The sequence below is a fragment of the Columba livia genome, chromosome 1 (assembly GCF_036013475.1).
Source record: "Columba livia isolate bColLiv1 breed racing homer chromosome 1, bColLiv1.pat.W.v2, whole genome shotgun sequence".
Classification (NCBI taxonomy): domain Eukaryota; kingdom Metazoa; phylum Chordata; class Aves; order Columbiformes; family Columbidae; genus Columba; species Columba livia.
In genome coordinates this window covers 139,424,826-139,443,953 of record NC_088602.1, presented here as the reverse complement: position 1 = coordinate 139,443,953, position 19,128 = coordinate 139,424,826, and the positions used below count along the sequence as shown (strand labels likewise).

The window sequence follows — 19,128 nt, the reverse complement described above, 5'->3', positions numbered from 1 at the left end:
TTCCAGTTTAAAATCTATATGGCCCTTTGTCTATGAACAGTTTGCCTTGTTTATTTGTACATTGAATTTATGATTATGTAACATATCTGCCTACATTGCCAAGTTTTGAGGTTAATGTCCCTTGAATTGGATACGAAACAATATCTTCAGTAATTAAAAACTGGTTATGAGAAAGTGGTCTAAATATAACTCATTTGAACAGAGAAATATCAAGATCCTCACAGAAATATGAAACAGAATAGAAAAAGATAATTAATACTTTTTTATCATTCTATAATAATTTTTCAGTATTTGAAATAGCTACGTTTACAAGAGTAGAAATCTCTTTAATATTGCTATAACAACTTATGCAATTTGTCAAAGCAGCAGCAGCAATTTACTAAGTGAACTCCTCCAAATCCGTATTAGTACACCAACTTTGCACATGAAGATTTGCACTCTTCCAATAGACATTTATTCTATTTGTATAGAATTTAATGCTCGTAATAATATAAATCGCATGTTGTTCACCAAACCAAAATTCACTAATATAATAGGCTTAATTCTGATTAGTTCAATTCAGAGGTTAATTTTATTCATGCCAACAAATGAAAAAAATCAGTGAATGGCGAAAGTTGAGCCAGAAAAACACCAAAAAATTATTTTATAAGGTCTGTTCACTCCTTTTAGATTTATGATGTTCTGGGGTTTTGTTTGTTTGTTTTAGCTGAAAAATTGCTTTTTTTTCAGTTTTTTATTATGAAGTTGGAGATACACTTTAAACATCTTTCTTGTACCATGCAAACACTCTACGGAAGTATTACATTTTACTTCAAAGCTGTATTTCATTAGCTACTGTAATCCAAAGCTCACTAATACCTATAAGACTCTTACTAGGCTTTTATAAGTTAGAGGAAGAAATGTAATTACGTTAGTAACTCAGCCATCTCTTCTTGTAAAATAGCAAATAAAACAGCAGACTTATTTTTCTTTAAACTTTTAATTAACTGATAAAACCAGAACATCCATATATTATTGGAAGAAAATAAACAGCCCACTGGCATGTGGGTAACAGGGATTTTTTTTTGTTTGTGTAGTTTATTTTGTCTCTCTCACCTATGCAGTAAAATAAAACCAGTGGGAATATTTTTAAATTTCCTAGATGTTATGAAAATTCCTAATTAAGAAAATAACTACTAAAAAAATAAAAGTAAGCAAAATTAAACATTATCAAGTGCGGCATGGAGGAACAATGCACACTGGGATGCAGACAAAGATGCACACACAGGCAGAGATCTTGTTCAGGAAGGAGCACAGAGCCAGGCAGAGCAGAGAGCTGAGCCAGACTGAGACCCTCTTTATTAACCATTGGCAATTTATAGCATTTACAGATATGAGCCTGGACTAAGAGGTTAAACAAGATGTTTTATCAGTAACTGTTATTAAAACCACACCACGGTCATGTTACGTTTGTTTCAGTTATGTTCCCACTCATTCACGGACCAGGCCCAAGGACATTCACACATCACATGTACTTGGAAGTGGTTATCCGGCCCGAGATACCATTCTCGTGAGTCTGGGCTGTCACTCTTTACAAGTATGAGAAACGTACTTCAGCACAACCTGTCCAAGGCCCTTTATATTTTGACTAGTTGCTATGATCTAATTATGTTAGTACTATTTCTTCTTTGACCGTCCAGATGGTCATGTTAGTATTGATCTTCCCGTATCATCCAGGTGGCTGGAATCGCACACCTTGCTTTCCCACATCTTTACTTTCCAACCTCTCCCCCTTTTTTGTTTTGGAACATCAGGTTCACAATGAGCACAGCAAGGACCCTGGCTTTATTCTTCTTTGCATTCTGTATCATTCTCCAGATGATTCGGAGAACTACAAGAAAAAACATTACACAAGCACATCTGATTCCCACAAAAACCCATATATGCAGATTGAGGCCTGAAAACCAAGTTTTTGGGTCTAATAACTTTATGCTATTAGATAATGTTAGCCATTATGTCTTACAGTGATAATTCTTACAAATTATACAATTGTTTTGCAGGGCACTGGCTAAATCCTAAATCAGGCCTTGCACATTAGCTAAGACTGCTCTCTGGAGGTGTTGTTTTACCTGATTTCACTCATAAACACTATAATTCAATTTCAATAGTATTACACATATTTAGCACTCTGACAACATAACATAAAATACAGGTTCAGGTATTAGTTGAGGAGATTATTTGAATACAATAACATAAGAATAATGAGGATCCACAACGTGCATGTAGTCACTCACAAGAAACAAAACTAGAGGCCTCTTACTTCAGGGTACTCACAAGAAATAATCACTCGCCTGGGTTAGGCGAGACTCATTCAAGGATACACCCAGTAAATAATCACTCACCCAAATGAAGAGGTGAGGTGTTCTCAATCCCAGGAAGTTTCCTTAGACCATGTTCCTGTCTAAGGAGAGGGCTCCAGTTTACAGACCCGCAGCTCCGAGAAGACCACTCAAAGCATGTCTTCGGCGGGAACCCCGTTTTATAGTCTGGTCAGATGTGGCTGTGGGCATTACAACATAGACCAGAAGCTTTGCAGCTAGTCTGGGCACCTCCTTTGTTAAGGACCCTGTCAATTGACCAAGGGTCCCACCCCTCCTGCTCCATCAGTTGGTAGCGGTGAAGCTGACTGACAACACCTTGGTACCACTCTAGGTGTATATATGTGGGGACAGGCACAGTGGGGCACAAAAGGTGCTAAAGAGCCATCAGCCTCTTCATTGAAGGCTCCAGATTTCAGGGGAATGTGCAACTGCCACACAATCCAACCTGTGACCACAGTCATCTGACAGGCTACTTTGAAGTGGTACTGCAGTCACCTCTTGCCTCCAAAGTCAAAAGGGGGCATTCTGTTGGTGAGTTTGAATGCCCACTGCGGATCATCATACATTATGTGTCATTTTTCTGTTATACATTATTATTGCAAATCAACCTACAATAGAATAGAATAATACAAATTACAACAATTGTAGTTATTAATAAATATTGGAGAAGGCTGGTTAGTCATCCTAATAAGGAAAACAAATGGATTGAAAGATTTTTTTTTTTTTTTAACCAGTTAGTAATCTGTACAATTCTGATATGCTAATGCCTCTAATTTACAAGGGGCCCAGTACAAACTCAAAATGTCTTATATACCTTACACATTAAGACCCTGAATAGAAACAAAAACCAAATTGCTCTGAGCCACATCTCCATCCCCCCATCACTGATAAAACAGACAAAACTTCTCTGACAAACAATTGTTAATAGGTTTCTTAGAAATACATACAGGAGGGGTCTCAACAAAACACTGTTGTGTTTGGTTAAATTCAATCCGATCCTTGTTTTCCAGCAATTGACCTTCTGGTGGTATCCATGCACCACCTACCCAGTGTGTGTTATTGTTACTGCACTGTCATAGGAGATGATAGCCAAGTAGGCTAAGAAGGTGTTAATTGGAGTGAGGGGCCTGCTGCTGCCAGCATAGTACTTGCATTTTGCTGTAACTTCTTAGCTGCCCCCAGGTAACATCACTGGCCTCTTTCTTGGGTCTCTTCTGTTTCTTCATTACCCTCTGCTGCAGGGACAGGTGTTGCATCTCTGGTACTGGGTCCTGGGTCATGTTTGTCCAACTCATAGAAAGGTTTAACATATTTCGCAGGAAGCCACTTTGGTCCTGTTGGAAGAAGAACACAAGCACACCCCCTCCCCCAGGTGATTAGTTCTACAGGCCCTTGCCACTGACTGTTGTGCAGAGTATCCCGGTATGAAACCTTTAGTCTCTGAGACAGTGAATCTGGAACACAGAAGTGTTTTTTCCACTACTGTGATAGAGAAGGGGGCATGGTACGATTAAAAAAATTTAAAGTATATGCTGCATTGTCTAACTGTTCTTAAGGCATCATATTCCCCCTTGTTTGTTTTAACAACATTTGTTTCAGTGTGGAACGCGCTTGTTCAATGATAGCCTGACCAGTGGGAGAATGTGGAATACCTGTGACATGTGAGACACCCCACTGCTGTAAAAAATATTGCGTGGATCTAGCAGTGTATCCAGGACCGTTGTCAGTTTCAATCTGTTGTGGCACACCCAGCCTAGCAAAACAGCGGGTCCAGTGGCACTGAACATCTCTGCTTTTCTCACTCATATGAGCAGGTGCACAAAGCATACCTGAAAAAGTATCTATAGAAACATGTACATATTTCAAATGGCCAAAAGATGAAACATGTAACATCAGACTGACAAATGTCATTAGCTGGGAGCCTGCAAGGGTTATCTCCAAGGGAAGGCGAACTTGTTATCAGACCATGACATTCCAGGCAAGAGCGCACTATGTCTCTCACTTGTTCGAGAGTGAGACCAAACATCTTTTTTAAAGCAGCAGCATTCTGGAGGGAAAAAAGCATATGAAGCCCTGGCAGACTGGAAGCGGACTGCAGCTACAGTATAAGAGTCTGCAACTGCATTGCCTTCTGTTATGGGACTTGGTAAAGTTGTATGAGAGCGTATATGAGTAACAAAAAGAGTGTTCACGAAGCAATGATACAAACATTTCAAAGAGCTGCTGTTGCAAGATTTCTTTAAGAAAAGCAGAGGGGATGCATTGTAAGACCTTGACTACGTGCTCAGAATCACAAACCAAATTTAGAGGTTCCTCCCTAAAAAGCTCTAAGGCATGTAAAGCTGTGCCAAGTTCTACTAATTGGGTTGTACCTTTAATAACTTTAAAAAGAATGATGCCAACCGTTATCATCACACCAGACCACTACAGCTTTATGAGACTTCCCTGAACCATCAACAAAAACTGTGCGAGTATGTGGGACAGGACGGTCTGATGTCAAAGACTTGCAGATTCTGCAGCATTTTATATTTAGGGATGCCAAAAGCTATGCTGTTAAGAAAACCAGCTAGTGCAATTTGCAAGGACACAGACTGTGAATAAAAAAAATCAAAATCAGATTTCACAAACTGTACATATATGAGAGATGGGTCATGGCCCACAAAGACCTGAATCCATCCTCTGCCTTTTTTGATCAGAGTAACAATCAATTTCAGGGGCTGAGTAATAGTTTTACGGAAAGAACTGGGCAAAAAAATCCATTCCAAGTATATCAGTCTGTTTGCATTCTCATCATACTGTCCCACAATAGCCACAGGTTGGTTTTGTGTTGTAACTATAAACAGACATGTCTGCAAGTCCAATCGAATGCTGTCAGCCTATAAGTTTGTAATTTCGTGTGCTACCAGCTCTCATTCTCTCTATGCTGTGGAGTTAAAGCGCAAAGACATGCTAAATCTGAATCTCCTTTTAGCAAATTAAACAGATGCTGGAGTTCATGGGTAGAAATTCCAAGCATGGGTCGTACCCAGTTAGCTGTACCCATCAATTTCTATAAATTATTCAATGTCTTAATATCATTATTAATTGTCAAAGGCTGGGGTTTGATCATAGTTTCTGTTAAAATCCAGCCTAAATATTTCCAAGGAGGCACAGTCTGCACTTTTTCCTGCGCAACTTGTAAACCATGAAGTTTCAGAGCTTGAAGTAAGTGTGTTACTGCACTCTGTAGATAATCAGATTGTTCAGCACAAACTAAGATATTGTCCACGTAATGATGTTTTACAGCCTCTGTGAATGCCTCACGTGTAGGCTGCACAGCAGTACTCACAACAAGCTGACAAATTGTGGAGCTGTTCATCACGCCCTGTGGTAAAATCGTCCACTGATAACGCTGCATAGGCTGAGCATTGTTAATGCTGGGAACTGAGAAAGCAAAATACTGACAATTGTCCGGATGTAGTGGAAAGGTAAAAAAGCAATTCTTTAAATCTATAATCTGTAGCGTCCAATTACTAGGCAGCATAGTGGGATTCAGGATGCCACATTGTAAGGCTCCCACAGGTTGCATTACTACATTAACGGCACATAAATCTTGTAGCAAACACCATTTCCCTGATTTTTCTGGAATAACAAAAATGGGAGTGTTCCACAGACTTGTGGAAGGTACTATGTGTCCTGCCTGCAGCTGTTCTTGAATTAGTGAATGAGCCTGGAGCAATTTTTTCCCCTTTCAAGGGCCACTGGTCAACCCAAACCGGCCTGGCTGACAACCAAGTTTGAGCAGGGGCTTTAGATAAGAGACCCTTAAGATAAATTTGTGCCTGCAGTGGTTAAAGTCATGCCATTGCCATAGCAAATCCCTACCCCAAAGGTTGATAGCAGTCTGTAACACATATGGCTGAATCCAAGCTGAGATATTATCTGGGCCAATAACCTGTAACATCCGAGCACTGTTTGAGTTCCTCCAATTCCAACAATTGTGGCCATAGCTACTTTTAGGGGCCAGTTTCCTGGCCAGTCTTGTTTAGAAATGATAGAAACATCAGTGCCAGTATCCACTAGCCCTGTAAAGGTTCTGCCCTGAATTTAAACAGTAAGCATGGGTTGCTGTGTAGAAATCTCCTGGGACCAAAATACTTGTGGTTGGCCAGAAATTCCAAAACCAAAATCACCTTGTTCAGCTGTAACTATTTGAGGGACCCAGTAGGCAAGAGCAACAGTTGTGCAATTTGCTGATTAGCTAGAATTTTGCAGGGAATCTGAGTCGCTGTAAACATGATTTTAATCTCTCCGACATAGTCTGCATCAATTACACCAGGAAGGACAAATATACCTTGTACACTAGCAGTAGAGCATCCAATAATCCATCCAAAAAATCCATTAGGCAAAGGTCCCTATACAGAGGTACTTACTGAATATATCCGGGATTCTGTAATTAACAATTCTGTCGCAGTTGCCAAATCCAACCCAGCGCTGCCTGCGATTGCAGGGATGAGATCATAGACTGTGCGCCGGATTGTGATACTATTGCTACTCTCGGGGGAGAGATCGTTCTGCGGCTGAGAGGTCGGATTCCAAACCCTGTTGGATTGCAGGCCACCGGGTTTTGTGCCCCTCTTGCAGTTTCCCAGCAGGGGTTTCGCTGATCTATCAAACTGAGATTTGCAGGAATTACTCCAGTGATATCCGTTCTGACAGCAAGGGCACAACTGCGGTGAGCATCCTCTCTGCTTTTTATAGCGCTTTTGAGGACAGTATTTACTGACATGACCCTCATTACCACAAATAAAGCACTTAAGATTCGCTTGATTTACACTTAGCTGAGACAACGCGGCTGCTAATACTAAAGCCTGATGTGTTTCAGTCCCTATATTCTGACAAACCTTAACATATTGCATGACATCAGTGGCTTTACCTTTCACTGACAACAAAGCAGCCTGGCAGTCAGAGTTAGCATTGTCATGTGCCAGTTGAAGCAGTAAAACTTTCGCTCCATCTTCATTTTCAACCTGCCTTGCTATAGCGGTTTGCGTCTGTCAATGAAGATTATCTAAGACTCCTGCGGTCCCTGTCTTATTGTTGCAAACGAGTTTACGCACTGCCCTGCCTCCGGGACCCGACGCCACACCATAATAGCAAGACGAGTTGGCTGTTCAGAAACCTGCTGCAGAAACCCAGCCTACGCTTGTGGAGTGACATACTGTCCGGTTCCTAGCAACATATCCTGATTTATCCCTACTCCTGATGACAAACTTTCCATGACCTGTTCAGTCACAAGATCTTGATTCTCTAATTGCCACACAGAATATTGCACTGGTGTTAAAATTATTTTAGCAAGCAATTTCCAATCCCATGGAGTCATTACGTATGTGGCACCAATACCTTCAACAATTTCCATTTTAAAAGGACTGTGTAACCCATTCTCTTGCACAGATTTTTTTAACTCCTTAACCATTTTATAAGGTATTCTGTCATGTTCTGGTGATTGTTGTGGTTTGTAAATAACTGAAAAAGCGAAAGAAAAATTGCCATGCTCCATAGCCTTTTCACGGCATTTTTGCATCACCCCTTTGTGTTCTGCCGTCTTAGTCATGAAGGGGTTACTGTGTGCTGTATAAGCATCATTAAAAGGAGGCAAAGGAGGTGCTGTGGGCAGAGTTTTAGACTCCTGACCCAGCTCCTCACAAATTTCTGCCTTATCTTTACACAGCTGTGATGGCATTAATGATGGATATAAATCTGACTCCTTTTCGAGATCTACAGATCCTGACTCAAAAGGATTAGTGCTGTCAGTGCTGTCAAGACTCAAATCATTAGCAACCTGCTCATTTGTGTTTTTCTTTCCATATTCCCCTTTTTGCCCTTGCATTATTTGCTCTGCTGACTGTAACTGCGACAGCGCAGAGTACACAAATCGCCAAGTTACATGCAAATCATCGGGAACTGCAAAACCTAAATTCTTTTGTGTGTAGATGTTCCCCAACCTTTTTCCAAATTTTACTGTCAAACATACCATCACTCAGAAACCAATCACAATTCTCTTTCACCCATACCAGGAGTGAAGTGACCTGCTTCTCAGAAATACGATACCCAGAAGAACGTAATATATGTAGTAAAACCTGTAAATACAATTTATGTTCCTGAGAAGCAGCTTGCCCCATACTAACGCAATCCCGCAGTTCTCTCCTTCAAAGAGGACAGCTTGTCCCTATTACTCCCCAGGGATTAACGTGGCCACAAGTAAAATTTACTCACCCATCAGATTGCGTGGTCGCTGCCACACACACTGCTCGATGAAGGGCCTCAGAGGGGTCAAACACTCACACCGGGCAGCACTTGCGATGATGAGGAACGATGGACACCAGGACGCAGACAAAGATGCACACACAGAGAGAGATATTGTTCAGGAAGGAGCACAGATCCGGGCAGAGCAGAGAGCTGAGCCAGACTGAGACCCTCTTTATTAACCATTGGCAATTTATAGCATTTACAGATATGGGCCTGGACTAAGAGCTTACACAAGATGTTTTTTCAATAATTGTTATTAAAAACATACCACATTCACATTACGTTTGTTTCAGGTATGTTCCCACTCATTCACAGACCAGGCCCAAGGACATTCACACATCACATGTACTTGGGGGAGGTTATCCGGCACGAGATACCATTCTCACAAGTCTGGGCTATCACTCTTTACAATTATGAGAAATCTACTTCAGTGCAAGCTGTCCAAGGCCCTTTATATTTTAACTAGTTGGTATGATCTAATTAAGTCATAAAATTTTTATTCATTTGTGAATACCTAAGTAGCAGGTAGTCTGAAAGAGAAGGCTGTAGGAGACAAAATTTATAGGAACAGCAGTCAGAAGAAATAAGGTTATTGCAAACAGATTTAAGAAAATTTTTGTGTGAGTAGGGATGTTTCCAAACCAAAATAATTTATTATGTGGACATATTGGTAGATGTCTCAAGCCATTATGTGGACTACAGAGATTACAGAACAGCATAACAAAATGGACAGTAATAAATTGTCAAGAATCAATGGTCTGGTTTGAAGAGAAACAACTAATCAAGTCCCACAAGACTTTGTCCTGGTAAAATGGTATTCAACATACTGAAAAAGGAGGTAAATATTGTGATCATATACTTTACTGCTCATATTAACCTACCAGTGTAGCAAAAAGATGGTGAAAAGAGCTGCATAGTAAGTTTGTGATACTGAGTGATGGGGAGATAAAATGGTAGGTGAAGTTTGATACAAAAAAAATCCCAAAAGTAACGCACAATAAAACCTCAAACAAACACCCAAACTAAACCAAATCAAACAAAATGCCCACAACCTTACGTTTATATATATTTGGTGGCCCTGAATGAGCTGATACCACTGAAGAAAAAGATCACCGAGTTAGAGTATAGAGTTCTATGAAAATGCATCTCACTGCTCAACAATGGCCAAGAAACCAAAACAGATGTTGGGATTATAGGGAAATATACATATAAATACTATGGAAAATACAATAGAAAATACCATTCTTACACAATCTTCTGACTTAATCTCAAAAAGTTTATGTAGTAAAATTCTTGAAGTACAGAAATGGTTAGCAAGGACTGAGAAATATACATTACAGCTGTTTAATGAGGAATTACTGAACCAACTAAGGATTCTTTTCATCCTAGAAAAAGGGAAGATTAAATGGTGATGTGACAGAGGTCTAAAAAACTGTAAAGAAAACAGGGAATAGCTGTTCACCATTTTAAAATATTTTCATAAAAAGATTAACAAGCACCAACCAAAGCTGGAAGATGTCAGGTTCAGAAACAAAAAAACAAAAGGTATGGAGTCTGCAAAAATAATTTTCTATCACAGTTCTTAAACTTAATAACAAGCACCTATAGCTCTGCAAGTCCCTAAGACAGTTTGATGGAAACTAATATTCCTTCATCAAAGAGAGGAAGATGATTTAGTTGGATACTTATTCTGTCACATTTCTTAGTCCCTCTTTAGGGAAAGAAATGGAGGAAGGGTAACGATACACAGAATTTCAAACTCATTTGCTCACACCAATTACCATAATTTCAAAGACTTAACTATGCACTTTTCACTATGTAGTGAGATACACTGAAAAATAGATCTCATTTAGCTAGTTCACGTTCCAGTGAAACACAGAAAGATTTATACCAATGCAATTTAAACATTACAGAACTACAAACATAACCAAACCAACTGATTGCCATGAGATTCTTTTCTACTAAGAATTTCCTTGGGTCAGAGCTTTGCTCCAGATTTAGGATGGAGAAATTCCCCACAGCAAGGAGCAAGGTCATTTAACATAAACTGATGTCTTCTACAACAGCCAGAGTAATTTTGTGTTTTCTTTTCCTGAAAGCAATCACCATTATCTTGCTCAACAGCATCATGGACATGCATTTTTCAAAGCTGCACATATATTCTATCTATGTCACCTCTCAGTCTTCACTCCTTTACCTGCCTGTTTGTTCATCTGTAGATTCAATATTTTTTGATACATGAATCTTGCTTACAGCAAAACTAAAAGCAAATACAATTATATGAGTGAAATTATATTATGAAGTACAGACAGTGACCAGCTCATAAAAGTTAACAGTTGCCTTTTCAGTGGGGAAATTAAACATCGCATATTGATCATTGACAGTATTATGTACAATATTATAGAAGTATAAACTTTGAAAACTAAAAGCAAGTAGATACTGTTAAAAGGATGTCCCAGATATAACTTGGGAAGTATACAGCAACAGATTAAAACAGAATGAATAGACCAGGCAGGGAATAATCGTTATCCTTGGAAGTATTAGCTAGCCAAATTTTGCTGTTGTTAACATCCATTAATTCAATAGTTTTAGAAGGCCTTCTTTTTTACATCTCTATAAAAACATCAGTTTCATGCTAGTCTCTCTTCAGAGAAGGAAATACAAGTTAATCTATCACATAATATACAATATTCAAAGAAGTGTAGCTTAATATGAAAATATCTCTAATACAAAATTACTTATATATCAAGTCCTCCTAGGAACAAGTGAAAAGGTTTTGTGCATACAGTGTATGGAATTATAAAAAAAAAGTGTAAAAAAACCCAGGAAAAAGTAGAATACTGGACTCAGTTCAACCACTGTAACTTTTTTTTTTAAACTTTAAATACATACCTTTTCCCAGGTTATTAACCCAAAGTACAACTGTTGTAAAGTCTGTAAAAACCTACTCACACAAGTTGGACAAATGACAACAACTTCATGAACTTTTCAACACTTTCTTTATTAATTTTTCTGTCCAATAACTAAAACTTTAGTTAAAAAAAAAAAAAAAAAAGTCAGAGACGGAGATATTCACCATAGATCAAAATGAACCATTTGATGGCCTTTCTATTCTAGTATCTGCACTCCTGAGATTGTTAATTTAATATAGTATTTGGTAATACTACAAAGACATCCAGCCATGTGTGAATCCTAGTCTGACGAATAAATGAATCTCCAAATGCTACCACATTAGAATTTCTTGAATCCCATCCCTTCTTACTTCTTTGTAGTCCAGCTCATCATTAGTAGTGCATGTGTGATCTGTTCTCAGGTTTTATCTTCAAACCTTGCTGAACAGCATATTCTTCAGTTCCTGTTTTCCAGCAATAATGCATTTCTACCTGGTTTCTACCCATACTGCAATTAGTTCCACTTGTATTAATAAACTAAAACTGTGACATAGCTTTTGGCTATGGGTTATACTGTCCCAAGACACTTTATTAGCCATTTTTATACTCTCTCCCTACTTGATTTGCTTACTCCTCTCCATCTAGAAGGATTAACATGATGGTCTTTTCCAGACTTCTGCTGTTATTACGTTGTTCAAAATGGTAATTAGTCATATTGGCCTGATCCCACAGGGACACTATTTCAGCTGAGCAAAGAGACCTGTTTGAAAAGAGTCCCCTTTCAAGGAATGCAGACAGACCTGTTTGAATAGTGCCCTTTCAAGGAATGCTTCCTTCAAACACCTCAAAATCCTCCTAATAATAGCTATCTTGAGAACCATGCATTCTTCATTATTTTCACAAAGATGAGAATAACTCATTAGAGTTTACCTTGGCCTCAGTTTCTTAAACATCTTTCCTACTTAACTTGGTGCGGACATCTTCAACCTGTTTCATCAGAACTCGAAGTTATTATTTATCCTGATACAAAGAACAATCAGAGGAATCTTTGCCAATATTATGAGGAAGTTTTAACCACAAGTTTACATCCCAGATTCCGGCAAGCTACAAATACGTATTGAAGACGTATTCTCATGAACTGCCTCTCCTTTTATTAGGTGTTTACAATCTCTTAGAGGTCTTGGATGTTTAGCTGAATATCTGGTCATCTCTCTCTCATTCTTTCATCTGTTTTGTATCATTAAGTTTTCTAATCCTTCTTCCAGTCCTCTGTATGTCATCTCTTTGCCTTCTGGATATCTCCATCATCCATGTCTCTTGTGCAGTTAGTTTCTTCCATTGCTTCTTCATATTTTCTTCTCATGTGTATCACTTGCCAATTTTTCAAGGATCATTGACTGGCTCTTCCATTGCTAAGTCAATTTTGTAACCATAAGGCCAGGAAGCAAACTATTTCCCTGAATTGCCCCACTCAAACTGAGATTTTTCTCATTGATTTTGTTTGGTACACACCTACTTCGTGCTCCCTCTTCCATCACATCTGTAAACCCTCCCTACACTCTCTTTCAGAAGCACACTGCCCTTAAATTTTCTCCGTTATTTCTAATGAGTGACAGCATATGTTGGAATATTTTCGCCCCACACTTTTCCCCACTTACTATAACACACATTCCATTTCTGTGTCATGCCTTATTGCTATAATCATCTCAGTAAATATCCACATCTTCACAGAAGCATAGAAGGGTTTTGGTCAGAAGGGATCGTAAAGATCATCTAGTCCAACCTCCTTGCAATGGACAGGCTCACCTTCCACTAGACTAGGTTGCTGAAAGCTGCATCCAACCTGGCCTTGAACACCTCCAGCGATGGGGAATCCACAAATTCTCTGGGCAGCCTGTTCCACTGCCTCACCACCCTCATGGTGAAGAATTTCTTCCTTTCATCTAATCTAAATCTACCCTCTTTTAGTTTACAGCCATTACCCCTTGTTCTGTCTCTACATGCCCTTCTTCTCTTCTTATTCCCACTATCAGGCAATAAAAGTGACACTTCTGAACCAAGCTGTCCATTTCTTCCTGTTTGCTTGCTTTTATGTTCTGGCCTTTTTTGTCTTAAAAAACCAAACCAAGCCAAAACAACAAAGACCAACAAAACAAAACCAAAACCGAACAACAACAACAAAACCAACCAAACACAACAAAAAAGAAAGCTCAAAAAGAAAAAAAAACCACAAAATTTTGTGCCTAGGTCATCTTTTCTCCCCTGCTATACAATCTGCTAAGTGTAGATCACCTGTGATCTATGTCAAGCAGCAGTGCTCTCTGACACCAAGTTGCCTTAAGTAGCAATATATTTTACATCGTGATTCCTTTCCAGAAAATTATTTCTAAAGGCATGGAAAATGTAAATATTCCATTATGCCTGAGACACACACAGTCAAACAACCTACTACTGAATCTACTAATACTTTTTGGGAAAACAAAGTTCAAAAACTATTACAGTGTTCTCCTCCTCTTAGCACAGATGTGGCCTAGCAGACTTTTAGTTTGAGTGTACTGTTTGAACAGGGTAGGGAACAGATGAAAATAATAAAACATAGGATTTCTCAATTAAATTTTTAATATGTCTACATACTTCTGTATATTTCAGGTTGATGCATCCAGAATGTCATCGGCTGGTTGTATTAAACTGTGCATAGTACTGGTCTGTTGGAAAGTTTGAAAATTCTTCTTCTTTAAGGTAAATATTCCTAGCAATAAATAAAAGAAATGCAGTTAGTAAATGTTTTCCCATTATAATATGGAAATAACCTGAGAAACCTAAAGAGGTAAGGCATAAGCAGTCATAAATGTTCATAAAATTCAGAATTATTTTAAATTGAATTAAATATAACTAGATTTTTTCCTCCTAAATGTATGCCATGTCTCAATGTAGCAAACTTCTTCACCCTAAAATAAGTTTCCAAAAAATCACACAGTGAAGAACTAAATTAACACAATTCTGAATTTTTGCTTTCATAACAGAAAAACATCAGGTACTGGAAATTCTTTTGCAAAATGCATGTACGCACGATGAAGGAAAAAAAAAAAAAAAGACCGGAAGACTAGAACACCAAATCTCTTGGGTTTATTTTTTTTCTTCACATAGTATCTTCCTCCTTTTCCCATTAGAGCAGACACAAGATCTGTCCACCGAGACACGTCCAGTGGTCAGCTAAAGAATCCTCTAGTTTTCTTATAGATAATGGAAGAGATCTGTTTGTGCTGTTTGCTTAACCTTAAGCTATCAGAAACTGGCAGTTCTACTGAAGTCAGTGGATACCCATCCTCTTTTGTTTCAGAAAGCTAAAGTAAATTTAAGATATACATACTGTTTTACACCTGATAATGTAATTTTCTGCACAATTAATTGTATTTATTCTTGATTTTGCTATCTGTATAAACTGTCTGTTGTCAGTGGAAGACTTAAGACTTCCAGCTACTAATCCATACATGTAAGTCACTAATCACTAACAATCATAACCTACTCTTTGAATATTGTTTAAAATAGTACTGAAAAACACACTTAAAAATCAACAATTTAGCTTAAGTAAGTATAAACTTTTGACAAATGTATTTTAAAAGTAACAAACAATACAAGTGAAAAAGCTCTTTGAAAGCCAAGCTATTGTGTCAATGGTAAAGATTTTTATTTGAAAAAAAAGAAAACTCTTTTGTTACTTACTTTGATTTCTGCTCCCGAGATAGCTCTGCATTTACATTATCTAAAGCTCGGCGGTATTCCCGATTTTGTCGTTCTAGATGCCGCTCTAAAATCAACTGCGCTCTAGCAGCCTGTAGACGTTGCCTGTCCCATTCGGCATCTCTTCGGCGTTCTTCCTCGTTTAGTCTCTATAGGAGTGCAAAAAAATTGCTTCTTTTTCTCTTTGTTCAAAGATGAAACAGTATATGTAAAGTCTGATTGGTAAATTCATCCAAACTTGCTTGCCTTTACTGAACACTAGGGGTAACACTTGAAACGGAGAAAACTAGGTAGGAGCCCATGCTTTAGGCAGAAGTAAGATACTGCAGATCAGAAAACTGTCCTTTTCCAGGGAGCAAGACAAACTCCTACTTCTGCACAAGGTAAGAAAATTTGGATCTGCTGCCTGGCAGAAGTTAATCAGTAGATTACTATTTCTTTCTGACATATTAGATCTCTCTAAAAACCCAGAGCAGCAAAACAGGTTTGTTTTTTGTCTTTTGAGGTTTTTGTTTGTTGTTGTTTTTTTTTTCAAGTTCTTGTTTGCAGGAGTTCTCATTTACTGAGGTTAGAAGTTAGTAGTCATCAGTGTGCCTTAAAATATAGCTAATTCAGTGTAGTAACTGAGCCACCAACACCAGATGCCTAGAGCAAAATTGGGTTTTTTGCCTCTGTTATACTACCACTTCCTTACTTCATGTCTGACATCACGTTGAAATAATTCAAGAAACCAGGCCTGCAAAAAACTCACTTTCCTTGGTGGGGCTCTTTTTCTGCCAGCTTAACTAGCTGACTAGGTTTACTTTAGGGTCACAGGAGAGCCATGACAATGACAATTCTATCTTCAGGTTTAGTGACAGCAGTAGATAAGACACAGTGTAGCATATGGTACTATAGGGATTAAAAAATAAAACTGAACAGCTATTCATTAGCTGTTATGAATCCAGCCTCTGCACTGAATGAGGTAAGTAGCTTCTTACTTCACGATACCTAGGCCTGTACACTCATGACTGCCTAGGAAGGGTAGATTTCTTCATTTTGACTGCCTGCTTCTATCCACCTTAAGAGCAGCAATTATTGGCAATATTTTGTTTTTCTGTTGTAACTCTGTCACAGAACATGGCTCATAGTTGTGTGGGATGGTAGGAAGAAAACTCTGTTGTGTTCATGAACTTGAAATATGACGATGAAATATGCATGAGCAGGAACACTAGACCTGTTCTATTTGTCTTGCTTGAGTAGCCCTGAGCACAAGAATGATGCCCCAGCTGCCCTGCTCTTACCCTCAGCCCCTGGCTCTTCTTCCCGTATGGAGCAGCACACTCCTTCTCATCCGTTACAGGTAACTCATGCAGCTTTAAGTCCTAAACTGCACAATGAAGCCTGGCCCTCAGGCTGTGGCACAGCTTTGCTCCTCGGCAGGACCACCACAGACTGTGACCCAAGAACCACCAGGCCACTTGGCCCTGGGCTCCACAGCAACCTTCCTCCCAGCCATACCCCAGGGCTCCAGCCCACTCCTGCTGCTCCATGACATTTTCCAGCTGCTTCAGAGACACTGTGTTCAGTTTGACGGATTAAAGTTTGGGTAAAATTCAGATCAGTGAAAAACACAGTCTTATAATGGGACATGCAGGGCAAACAATAAATATTTTCCTCTACAAGCATCCTCTATAATATTATTACAACCAGGAATAGAGAATATGCATGTAAGCTTAAATACCATTTTCTCCAGAACTTGTTCCTTTTGAGAGTAACGGATTGCCATCAGCTGATCCTTACTCATTCCCTTCCATCGATCTGTGATCACACGATGTCTACCAAATGAACTGACTGCTTGTTCAGGGTTTTCAGAAAGTAAGTCTCCTTGAAGGAGGCCGGAAATTTCATCCATGTCATCTTTCATTTTTTGGTGCTTTTCCAACTTCTTTCTCTCAGCTACTTCAGCAGCCTAAGTTAAGTGAAAGGAAAGAACTGATAGTTTTCCAAGAGAAAATATTAACTAAGGGGTGCAACAAAGTCAGCACATCGTAACAGATTTCTTTCCAACTTGCATACCATTGTCAATTGCATCACATATAAATACTATGATTATGGTCCTATAGGCTAATACGTTTCTTAAATGTTGTCAGATCACATACAGCAAGTAATTTGGGGAAAAATAATTTTGTTTTATAAGAAAAGCCAGAATTAAATAAAAACTAATTTCACATTAGTCCACAAGCAAACACCAGTTGCAATTTGCAAGGCAGACACAATATGGAAGAAATTTATGATAAACATTTACAACCTTGAACCACTAGCCTTGATACATATTACATATACCTGGAGAGCATGGTTAGGCACTCAAAAGAAAGAGACAGCAGATGCCTTTGCTGATCCAAAATGCAAACTTGAATCACACTATGGGAATACATCAGTAGTATTGGAAAACATAATATGCATTTCCTATGGAAATTACTGTTTCTAATGTCCACGTGTGGTGGGTTAACCTTGGCTGGATGCCAGATGCCTACCAAATTGCTCTATCACTTCCCTCCTCAGCAGGACAGGACAGGGAGAAAATAAGTTGGAAAAACACTTGTGGGTCAAGATAAAAGCAGTTTCATAAAGTAAAGGCAAAGGTCACACATGGAAGTAAAAGAAAACAGAAGATTTATTCTCTTCTTCCCATAAGCAGGCGATGTCCAGCCACTTCCCATCAGTATGTGTAGCACTTAATCCAGAGGATAAAGGTAGTAACAACAAATTCCCCGCCCTCACCCCCTCTTCTCTTAGCTTTTATTGCTGAGCAGACGTCAAACAGCAAGGAATATCCCTTTGGTCAGTTTGGGTAAGCTGCCCTGGCCATGTCCCCTTGCAAGATCTTTTCCAACCCCAGTGTACTGGGTGACAGGGAGGAATGTTGGAGAGATGGCCTTGAATCTGTGCGAGTACTGCACAGCAGTAGCCAAAACACTGGTGCATTATCAATACCTTTCCAGCTACCAATACAAAGCACAGCGCTATGAGGGCTGCTATAGGCAAAATTAACTCTGTCTCGGACAGACCCAATACACCACTGTAAGATCATAGTCTCCCGTTCAGAGGAAATTTTCCCCTCATAAAATTCCAGAAAGCAAAAGGATTTTACTTGAAAGTAATTACCTTCCAAAGAAGAACTAGACCAAGCAAACTAATTCAAAGTAGAATGATAATGCCATGCATCATTCATTTCTAATCTGTCTCATTCTTCTGTAATGTGTAAACTAAACCATCAGGAACAATGCTGACTGCCAGCTTCCACTTGGACAGAGTACAGACAATCTCCTTCTTGCTCAGGCACAAAGAGCACAGGTTACCAAACCTGCCTCTCAGTTATGTAGCTTTACACATATATCTTGTCCGCGACAGACCAGTGGACACCCATCTCTCCAGTTTTTTCAGGATTGTCTCATGCTCTGTTCAAAAATCAAAAAACTTCTAATAAAAAATAAAACAAAAACAGCAAAAATTTTCAATCATCTGGTATTTTTGGGAGACTAAACCAGAGTGTCTGTGTATGTACTTTTAGCTCATTAGTAATATGAATAGAGCAATTATTTTTTAGTTCTGAAGATGCTCCAGAGTAAATCACATTTAACAGAAAGTCATTTTGAATGGGCCTCACATAATTACTGGCCTATGATGAATTATTGAAGCTTAAAATGTGCAATTTTTGTTTAGATCACTCGATTAATGTAATTCTACTGTGATCTAGCAATAGGTCCAAAAATGGCACCAAGATCTTGCAATTCTAACCTTCTCAGTAAGAGGGAGAGCCTAAAATTTCTGAGCTGTCTGGGAGTCTTACTGGACAAAACTCCCAG

General features: G+C 38.9%; 1 protein-coding gene across 5 annotated transcripts in view; it reads right to left on the bottom strand.

The window, feature by feature from the left end:
• Nucleotides 1-1,274: 1,274 nt before the first annotated feature.
• Nucleotides 1,275-19,128, bottom strand: part of RIBC2 (RIB43A domain with coiled-coils 2) — a 28,891-nt gene continuing 11,037 nt past the window's right edge. Inside the window, exons 5-9 of one of the 5 annotated variants that reach the window (XM_065033190.1) lie at nt 17,004-17,231; nt 15,263-15,429; nt 8,616-14,288; nt 2,382-7,015; nt 1,275-1,870 (exon numbers count right to left, since the gene is read on the bottom strand). In XM_065033190.1, coding sequence (XP_064889262.1) covers nt 14,207-14,288; nt 15,263-15,429; nt 17,004-17,231 — 477 coding nt within the window. In that variant the 3' untranslated portion in view covers nt 1,275-1,870; nt 2,382-7,015; nt 8,616-14,206. Of the gene's footprint in view, nt 7,016-8,615; nt 14,289-15,262; nt 15,430-17,003; nt 17,232-19,128 lie in introns of all 5 variants that reach the window. The other 4 variants (XM_065033170.1, XM_065033181.1, XM_065033201.1 and 1 more) reach the window with 4 other exon arrangements.